We start from the raw sequence: 10,288 nt of genomic DNA, 5'->3' as shown, positions 1-10,288 counted from the left end.
CCTGCGACCCGGTCCTGGATGAAGCGAAAGACGAGTATCGCTGTTCACAAACAAAAACCACCCAACATGAAGGAACTGCAGTAGTTTTGCCTTGAGTAACAGGCAAAAATACCAGTGGCAAGATGTAGCAGGCTCATAGAGACTTCTGCAAAGCAACTTGCAGCTGGAACTGCCGCAAAAGTTAGCTCTTCAAAGTAGTTTTTTGGGGGGTGGGGCCACAGTTATGCATAGGATTTCTGTTATTTTGTCCTATTTGTTGTGTGCATCACAAAAACATTAGGACATCTTCTGTAAACTGAGTTATGTAAACTCTCAATCTATTTGAATTCCAGGTTGTGAGGCAACAAAACATGAAAAATGCCAAGAGAGGTGAAAATATTTGCGATGCACTGCATGTTTGGATACAGCGATTGCACAATCACAAAGACACAACATAACATTCCTGTATTAAAAACAGTACATTCCCTTTAAATATCAATATTCTCTCTTTGATCAAGCAAAGCTGACCAAAATGCTTTTTTTTTTTTTTTTTTTTTGCAAAGTTTCCGTAAGCTTTGTTTCTTATTTCGACTTCCGACATAGGTAATATACATGTTTGCTGACATTTCCTTGTGGCATGTTACTTTACAGGTTTTAACAACGTGTGCAAATTTTAAATCTTTCCTTTATGGATAAAGTGTGTCTTGTTACCTTAGATGTGGTAGTAGTTTGATTGTAAAAATCGCTATTCTTGTTTCGAGCAGCAGGTGGTGTTAATTCCTTGTTTCGTGAAGAAGTGGTGAAAGTTGAACAAAAGCACGTTTTGACTTTGCAAACTCCAACTTTAATGTCTCCAGCATTACTTTAATTACCGTCTGTGCTTACGTTGCAAATGCTAATGATCATAAACAAATTTAGAGTTTTCTATCTGCGTCAAGTAAAACCGGACCCAATCATATTGCACTTTTTCAGATCGCATTTGAACGCAACAGACTCTTCTGCTATGTTTGCATTGTGCGCTCTTTATTAATACGGAGCGGAGAGCTAGACGGATCGAACGATTTGTCAACAAGACAGTCAACAGGTTCACAGGTGCCGGTCTGGTAAGATTGTGGCTGTAGTTTGAATGAACTGTTCTTATATTTAGCCGATTATGGCGATGCATATAAATTACTCCTCTCTTAAGAAGGAATTGTTAACTCTTTTTTGCCATTTTAATTAGTGTGGATGCATGTAACCTAAACAAGCATGTGATAGGCTCTTTATAAAATGGTCTTAATATGTTTATAAATACCATTGTATTAACGTTTTATAAACTCTAAGGTATATTCAAATTAAAGCTGAGTTTTGAATACATTCACTATTTGATGTTATTTTCTTTGTGTGTTTTTTGATCATACAGCTGTAACATTTGTGGTCAAAAATAACTGACATGCCCATGTGGTGTTTCTCTCCTCAGAAATGTCTTGTAGAAAAACTATATTAGGTGCTTCATGCAGCCTTTGTATGCTCTCTCTCAGAGCTCTGCTGGCTTTCTCTTTGTGCCGCTTCATATCTGGATACGCTGAAAAGGAAAGGGCACACAACTTGACATACAAATACCCTCTTATTGACGGGTAATGGGTGCATATGTGTTAATCCTACACAGAAATTATCAATCTTGGAAATGAGTGGCTAAAATCAGATTAAAATGATGTTCTCCCTACTCTTCCTTCTGCTCGCTGAAGTCATAATGATATAGCGCTCCAGCTGAGGATCCTTCACAACAATAAACTGAGCAAGATCAATCTGACCCATCTCAACAAAGTGGCCACTGACATCTCCCGCCTCAGAGCAGGCCATGTACAGACACAGGTACTTCAGGGCTTAACTGAATCAGCATTTGTGACATGGTTTTTGTGCATACAGCCTGTATGTGCATTCACTGGCATTCACCTTATAGCTACAATTCCTTTTTAACACAAATTGTAAAGTGACTTTGAAGGTGGCATGATTGAGTAGTTCAAAGCTAATCGCAGCTAATCTGATGTGATTTTGCTGTGATTTTTAATGCACAGCCATCTCTAAGATGGACCAAAAAAAGAGAAAATACCAGTTGGCAGCAGTTGTGTGGATGGAAATGCCTGTTTTGGTGGTTGCGTTAATGGTGTGGGGGATATTTTTTAGTACCCTTAGCACTAATTACGCATCATTAAACATCACAGACTACTTGAGCATTGTTGCTTATGGTGTCCATTCCATTATGACTAAAGTTTTCTCATCTTCTAAGGCCTACTTGCAGCAGGATAATGCACCATGTTACAAAGTTCAAATCATCTGAAACTAGTTTCTAGAACATAGCAATGAGTTCATTGTACTCCACACTATTATTATTACTATTTCTCAATCCAGTAGAGTAGCTTTTAATAAACAATTCTTGTTTTTTTGTTTGACATCCACTTCCCTTTTTCAGATGTTTGCAGTCTATGTTCTGTGTGGGGCACAGAAGATGGATGCTGTGCGGCTGACTTTGGAACAAATAGATGTTGTCAGACGTATGTGCACCGAATTCCCTGACTTTGAACTGGTCACTTCCACTCAGGGTATAGTACTCATTCTCTTGTTAAAGAGCCCAAGACTTACTGATTTTCTTATTGATTCCTTATCCATATGTTACAGGGCTTGTACCAAATGTTACTTTTCCTAATTAATGAAAGAACAGATGCAATGAGTGCTTTTTTGAATTGTAAAAGCATGTCTGTCTTTGCAGAACTGAGGGCTTCTGCGATGAATAAAAAAATTGCTTGTCTGATAAGTATTGAAGGTGGCCACTCCATTGATAGCAGCCTTCCAGCACTGCGCATGTTTTATCTGCTTGGAGTCCGCTCCATGTCCCTCACTCATTCATGCAATACTCCCTGGTAATCTAAAAAGCATGCAATATACTATGTGCAATTAACAGCAAAATTCAAAACATTAGATTTCTTGTCTTTAGGGTGTATATCATATCAAGATAATCAGTAGTCTTTTGCTTCCCACCTTCATATTAATCTATATTTGCCTTTTGATGCAGGGCTGAATCATCTTCAACATTTTATGATGTCTTTATAAGACACAATAACAGCCTGACAACATTTGGAAAGGTAAGGTTAAACTTTAGTGGGAGTAACCGTAGCAATCTGTCATTTATCACATCCCACACAGCTTGCATGCAGTTTATTTTCACCATATTTACCTAATCAAATTGAGGGAATATAACCTGCGGATATTAAGTTGTGTTTTTCAAATTTGTTGCGATTTGTTTCTATTTGAAAAGTAGGAAGAAAAAGTGAATAGTGGTTTTGTTTATAATGAAAGGGGTTGTAGATGTCTGTGGTATATATTTATTTGCTTAGCTGGACCTATGAACTTCAGAATGTAGGACTTCCTTTAGATATCAATAACAGAGTGTTCACATGTGTGGTCTCTAACCTTCTATTGATGTACTGTGACTGATTATTCCATTTTCTTCCTTTTCCTGATATGTAAATGGTAATTTAAATGGATTTCAAATGTTTTTTTCACTTTTTTTCAGGCTGTGGTGGATGAGATGAACAGACTGGGAATGATAGTGGATATTTCCCACACGTCTTGGGGCACTGCTTCAGCTGTTCTGAAGCATTCAAAGGCTCCAGTCATTTTCAGCCATTCGTCCTCCTACACGATCTGTAACCACAGTCGTAATGTACCAGACTGGCTGCTTCACGATTTGGTGAGAAACAATGTTTGCTGAATCATCTGTGGTTTGTTGGTTAGTGCCAACATCATAGAACATCTGCAAGCAGATTTCTATCATAAAAACAACATCCTGCAGAATAAATTAGTTTTTACACAAAATAAGGTCCTTAATCACTCTTCATAGCAAAATTGAAGAGTTTGGAACCATAGATGTCAGTGTACATTGGCCAAAATGATAGTGATCAACACACTTCAACCTTTATATAAACCATGGGAAGTTTTCATATACTTCCATAAACAGTATTTATATATTTATCATCTGGATAGGCATTCAAGCATAATTTTTTAAATGATAAATGTTTTGCGCTAGTAATTATTGATGATTTTTACTAGCTTTCAGAAATTTCTGTTAATGTCCTGTTTTTTTTTTTTTTTTGGTCAACTGCACCAGAACTTTGGAACTGAGTTTCGTTATTTCAAGTCCAAACTTTTTGAAAATTATTTTGGAATCTTTGCATACTTGATAAGCATTAACAAGTCTTTTTAACAAGGTTTTTCTGATACTTCTTTAATGTACGCCATGATAAGCTCAAGCAAACACTTGTAGGAGGTTCAGACTTTAAATAATCACTCCCATCTAAATGTGCTTCCTGTGTCTGACTTTTAGATCTTCTGCCAGCCATTAAGGTTTGTGTGCCTTTGGCGCTCTTGCATATACACACACATTCACAGGGATCCCATTATATTTCAGCATATGCCAACCGTTGTCCTTGGGGCACACGCTTCTCTGTGTCAGCATAACGGGTTTAAAGTTTTGAGTTTCTTCTGCTGAACTCCAATGTCTTTTTTCTTAATCTTTGTATTATTCTAAATATTTATTTAACATTAGAACATGCATTGTGATATTATAAGCCAAAGCAATTAAAACTTTGTAGCCAATTATTTTGCCTGTCTTTAAAACTGGATATGGATAAATTCTGATCAATAGGAAAGATTATAGCTCTCTCCTAATTTTTACTTTGCTGTTACAAAGGCATGACTAGTACCTCAGGGTAATACCACCCTTATGCTGCTATTACACATCTTGACATGGCATGTTTCTCATTATGTCAAATGCCTCTGTTTGCTTATACAGAGGCTGACACAACACACAGACTTCTGCTTTGACCTTATTTATCAATGCAAGTACAGTTTTACTGAATGTAAATGAAACACAAACATGTCTAGGATTCGTTGGCAATACTTCTTTATACTACTTGGTAGTATCAGTGTTTGTGCTGTGTTTCAGAAAAAAAACCGAGGGTTGATCATGGTGAATTTTTACAGCCCTTTTGTTTCGTGCAAGAGCGAGGCTAATGTTTTTCATCTGGCTGGTAAATTATCCTTTTTGATTGCATATGTTTTTAAATGTGGCATTAAAACTTCTGATACTTGAGTTTATTCTTGGTTTCAACTGTTTAAACAGACCACTTTGATCACATTAAGAGGGTTATTGGAGCTGAATCGATAGGAATCGGAGGAGACTTTGATGGTGGTAATAGGTGAGACATGTACCTGTATGCACAGCATGCAGAGAACTGTATATCATTATACTATCTAAAAATCTATCTATAGAATTAATAAAAGAAGAATACACAAAAGATAGAATTTCTTTCATCTGTTTTTTTTTTTTTTATAATAGCTTTCCTGAGGGACTAGAAGATGTCTCAAAGTATCCTGTAATAATCCAGGAACTTCTTAAGAGGAATTGGACAGAGGATGAATTGGCTAATGTCCTTCGAAGGAACTTCCTGCGAGTGTTTGAGGAAGTTGAGGGGGTAAGCTGGATTCTATAGTCTCTATAGACTCTATAGGAACTCTGTGGAATCCCACTATGCTTTCAGAGATATAAATGATGATTGTTTATTTTTATCAATTTACCAAATGCTAAGTGAGCGAACCCAAGCATACAGCCAAAGTCATTAAAAAACTATCTTCAGCATAAAGAAGAACAATAATTACTGGAAGTAATGGTATTGCCCAGACAGAGCCCTGATCTCAACATCATCAAGTGTGTCTTGGGTTACATGGAGAGACAGAAGGAAGTGAGAAAGCCTACATCCACAGAAGATCTATGGTTCATTCTCCAAGATGTTTGGAATAACCTACCTGCCGAGTTCCTTCAAAAACTGTGTGCAAGTGTACCTGGAAGAATGATCCAACACATTCCAAGTCTTTGGGGATCGAGGGCCTTGTCATCATCACCATAATCTTTGCCTCCATGCAATGATTCTATGTTGTATTTAAGCTGGGATTCCGGCTGGTCCAAACGAAAATGTTACTTACTGTCAGAGGAAACATGCTGGCCAACTAAAAAAAATATTTTAATCTTAATCAGCCAGAGGTATAAAAAATTATATATTCACATATGTAATATTTTCTCTTTGTTTTCTCCCTCTGCCTTTCAGGTTCGAGATTATTTAAGATGGAAGAAGCCAAGTGAGGAAGAGATCCCGCTACAGGAGGTTGAGAACCCCTGCAGATCTGTTCTCCAACATCCTTCCCTGAGAAAATTGTCCTCTAACCAGAGTCCATCCTTAAGAGCGGAGGGATCATTGAATTTGTTATACCTGGGCTTAGTTCTGCTTTTCTCCCTTTCCTTGCCTGGCTGAATGCTTTTCATTTCTTCTTTAGTTCAATTTTTTTAATATCTACATGAAGGATGAGACCTTAAGTGCATTATAGGTAAATGTAGGTAGATATTCACATTATCCTACTATTATTTTGTGCTTGACAAATATATATATATATATACATATATAGAGAGAGAGAGATAGATTTTATTGCTTATACTGATGTAACTGCAGGTCGTTATTCAAATTAGGGTAGGCATTCTTTAAATCTTAATGACATAGAACACATTTACAGAACTTTGGATGCAGAATTTTGCCAATCCATACATTATTTGCACAGTGGAAAAACAAAATGCAGGACAACTGAGACTTGGATCAACTCTGTAAAAACTTGATACTTTATTAGAGTGATTGTACCTATCTTTATACAACCCCACAGCTACGACATAACACGTTAAAGAAAAAGTCAGTACTACAAATGTGATCTTTTGAAGCCCGTCTAATGTTTACTTTGAGAGACAATTGCAGCAAAAATATGTATATATACTATTCCACTTGAACTGAATGAATACACTGAGCTGTGTTTTTGTGTGCTTAACGGAAGAATATTTTGCCACTTATTTGAAATTTGCAAAAAAGGAAACAAAAAAAAAGAAATTTGTTCAAACATTTAATAATTATTAAAATAGATGTTCCCTTGTGCACATACTGGTTAAAGAGACTAATTATTATTATTAGAGAAAAAGTTTAAATAAGCAAGAAATATGTATCTGAGAATAGTTTAATATCTCTAATTTCTAATTCATTTAGTATCAATTTCCTTGGGTACCTCATTGTAAGAAATTAACAGTTTTTGGACTGTAGAAAATTGAAAAAAATGCAGCTATTTATACAATGGAAAGTGATTTAAGTGGCAGTTGCAAATCAGAAATTGTAATATAAATACAATGAAAACCTTGTACACAAGCTCCTAAAAGATAAGCCTCTTTAAATTATACCATACTACTTGTCACCATTAAATTTTCTACATTTGCAAAATAAACGTACTAATAAAACTTATGGAAAAGCAGCTTTTCTGTCATCTCTAACAGCAGAAATATCTCTGCAAAAACATGAATCATAATTCTTTGTTTGCATGTTCACACGTTTGTTTGCACACAACATCAGGCAATGTAGTAATAAGTTCTAGCAACTGTATCTGTAACATCAGGGGGGGATATTCAGAAAATAAATAGTATAAATATGTTTTTTCTTGAGAGGAATAAATAAAATATCCTTTATAAAGAAAATACTTTTATGAATCAAAATATGCTATCTGAGCAATTTGAACTGTTGTTCTATCTGCTGCAGTGACTCCCATCCTAAAGTGAAACAGTTATAAGTCATACATGGATGTGGAATATTAATTTAAGGCCTTTCACACGATTTCAAGCCTATACATGTCTGAAAAAATCTCTGCTGCATTTTTTCATTAAGTAACCTTATTGTGAAAGGGTTGCTTGCAGTCAATGTTGCCCTCTCAGAAAACTATTTGCAAAAAGATCTGTCAATCTAATGCATTATTTACATTATCCAATTTATTCCTGGTGGTGTTGTAGAAAGGATTCTGGCAACCACATTTCATAATTTGTTTAATTTCCCTTTGGGCTTAATAAAGTATATTTGAATTGAATTGAATTGAATAAAATTCTGAAAGTTACTGAATGTTAATACTGTTTTCTGTTTTTTTTTTTGTTTTTTTTGTAGCTGTTTAAACGTAGCTAACTGTACTTTAAAAATGTTTGATGGTATTTTTGAATGGTTTCTATAAACACAAGCACACAAACATGTCATTTTAAAGCTCCCCTGGTAGTCTCACTGCAGAAAGAACATCAGGTATGGTTTTAGATTAAAAAAAGTTTGAAATAATGCACACCCCTTTATGACTGGCAAAACGCTTCTCCACATTTCTGTGCTTTTTGAAGTAATAATTTAATAAATTGTAGAATAGCATGAAGCCCTAATATAAATTGAGAATCATTTATCTAACTTTTTGGCTGTGATGGTAAGGTTCATTATGACAAAAACGTCAGGAATAAGTTATTTACGATATTGCAATATTATTTAGCAAGCTGTCATAATAACATGTTTTCCTGATATTGTGTGACCCTATATTATTATTTCTGGGTTCTATAATGCTGCAGCTGCATGAATACAAGACTACCCTTTTCCCACATCACAGGAGCAGCCTGATCTGTATTTCACCTGACAGTGAGACTAGAACCCAAGCTGAAATGTGACATTGAGGGTCTGACAGGCCTCAACATCTGCATCCAGGTAACTTAGGTGGTGCCTGGCCTCCTTCAAAAAAGCACAGCTGCAATTATTACTGTGAGTAAATACACCTCAGAACTTTTTGATTGTTTGTAGCTTCTCCAATCGTAGCAAGTAACTACATATGCTAGTATACATAATCAGAGACCAGTTGAAAGATGAATAGAGTGAACTGATTATATTAGCCCTTTTAAGGGGTAAAAGTTGATGTTCCCAAATGTTTTTTTTTTATGCCTTTGCTCTGCAGGATAGCATTTGTTTATGTGTGAGAAGGACATTTTTCACACAAAGCCTCATGGGGAGAAGGAATAAGGTGGATAAGGTTCTCATCTAGTGGACAAATGTTGCTTTAACAGCGAGGTCTGACATAAGACTGGGCTGTTCTTGTCTGACTCATTGAGCAAATTGCAAAATACAGGTTTATGAAAACATGTGTTTGATATATAACCAGGGGTGAAAGTAGTTTTAAATCCTTGCCGGTACTTAGGGGCAGAGCTGGGGGGGCCCTGGGGGCATACTGGGGGTATATATATATATGTGTGTGTGTGTGTGTGTGTTAATTGTTACTCTCATGTGTGGCCCCCTCGAGATCTCTCTCTCTCTCAGCAAAGTCGAAACTCAAACTAATTAAAATGTATCTATATTTTACTTTACTGTAGGCTGTTTGTATATGCAGAAATTAGAATTACTTGACGTAGAAATTTAGAATATATATATATATATATATATATATTTCAATTGTTAAAGAACTGCCATGTATGAAACAATGATAAACCATTTTCTAATTCATAACTTTTCATCTTTAGTTTCCGTTTTTTCTTTTAAATAAAAAAATTGACAGTTCGGTTGTTTTCTGTAGATGCTAAGTGATTTATTGTTCATCCTGTCCTAATGCAAGGGGCGTTTTTTTATATCTGTGCACCACCTGTGTAAAATCTCCCAGTCCATTAAATCTAACGCAACGATCTCCTTGGCAACCGCTCCGTTTTGGAGGTAACGCGCATGCGCTCTCGTGTAGTGTATGTGAAATCTCTGGTCATAAGCGGTGTTTTCGAGTTGTACTGTGTTGTAATTCAGCAAAATAACATGAAACACAACTAGTTTCTCTCCCTTTGCTTTTAACTGGGGTATTTAGCAGCGAGCAGACAGACATTAAATGTAGCGTTGCTCGTTTTAAACGCTGGCCGTTCACAAAAGCCTCGAGCTCCGGGGGAGAGAAGCAAAGCAAGAGCATTGAGGATCCAGCATAGCAGAACAGTTCAGAAACTATTTGGAATGAGGGGAAAATAACTATATTTATAAACAGATTAAATCGTGTTTTAGACTGCCTATTGGTAGCGGATCTGATCTTCTTTGTGTGCTCGTGAATTTTTGCAGCCGTAACTGGTTCTGGATGACGGTTTCATAACAGACAGCCATTCTTCTCTCTTCCCGGTACTGAGTACCGGCACAGGATCTTTTAGTGGTACGCAGTACCGGACGTACCGGGTCACTTTCACCCCTGTATATAACCCACATAACAAACAACAAAAGTGTGTAAACTGGTAGTGAATTCTAAGTAAAATAGTGACTACTTTAATTTGTCGTGCAAGAACAAAATGGCAGTTATCCACAATTATCAATATTCTACAAGAATAGAATCAACCTCTTTTGCATCCAAAAGTTTAACCCCTCTGCCCCCCCCCCCC

At 36.3% G+C, this 10,288-nt stretch overlaps 1 protein-coding gene across 1 annotated transcript; it reads left to right on the top strand.

Moving 5' to 3' along the window:
- Positions 1–936: 936 nt before the first annotated feature.
- dpep2 (dipeptidase 2) lies at positions 937–7,997 on the top strand. The gene is made up of 11 exons (XM_047364154.1): positions 937–1,082; positions 1,439–1,595; positions 1,707–1,833; positions 2,432–2,561; positions 2,729–2,879; positions 3,032–3,101; positions 3,533–3,709; positions 4,964–5,048; positions 5,141–5,216; positions 5,357–5,492; positions 6,123–7,997. Exons 2-11 carry the CDS (start codon positions 1,441–1,443, stop codon positions 6,324–6,326), a joined length of 1,311 nt encoding a protein of 436 aa, XP_047220110.1. The 5' UTR covers positions 937–1,082; positions 1,439–1,440; the 3' UTR covers positions 6,327–7,997.
- Positions 7,998–10,288: the final 2,291 nt, after the last annotated feature.

Source organism: Girardinichthys multiradiatus, chromosome 4, assembly GCF_021462225.1.
Source record: "Girardinichthys multiradiatus isolate DD_20200921_A chromosome 4, DD_fGirMul_XY1, whole genome shotgun sequence".
In the NCBI taxonomy this organism is placed as follows: domain Eukaryota; kingdom Metazoa; phylum Chordata; class Actinopteri; order Cyprinodontiformes; family Goodeidae; genus Girardinichthys; species Girardinichthys multiradiatus.
Note: the sequence above shows the minus strand (reverse complement) of the source record. Positions and strands in the feature narration are given on the sequence as shown.

Bases quoted from the DNA above. Each gene is read 5' to 3' on its own strand.
- dpep2 (XM_047364154.1), top strand. From the start codon at position 1,441: ATGTCTTGTAGAAAAACTATATTAGGTGCTTCATGCAGCCTTTGTATG. The intron at 3,710-4,963 runs GTGAGAAACAAT...GCTGTGTTTCAG, and splicing joins ACTGGCTGCTTCACGATTTG to AAAAAAAACCGAGGGTTGAT. The intron at 5,217-5,356 runs GTGAGACATGTA...TTTTTATAATAG, and splicing joins GACTTTGATGGTGGTAATAG to CTTTCCTGAGGGACTAGAAG.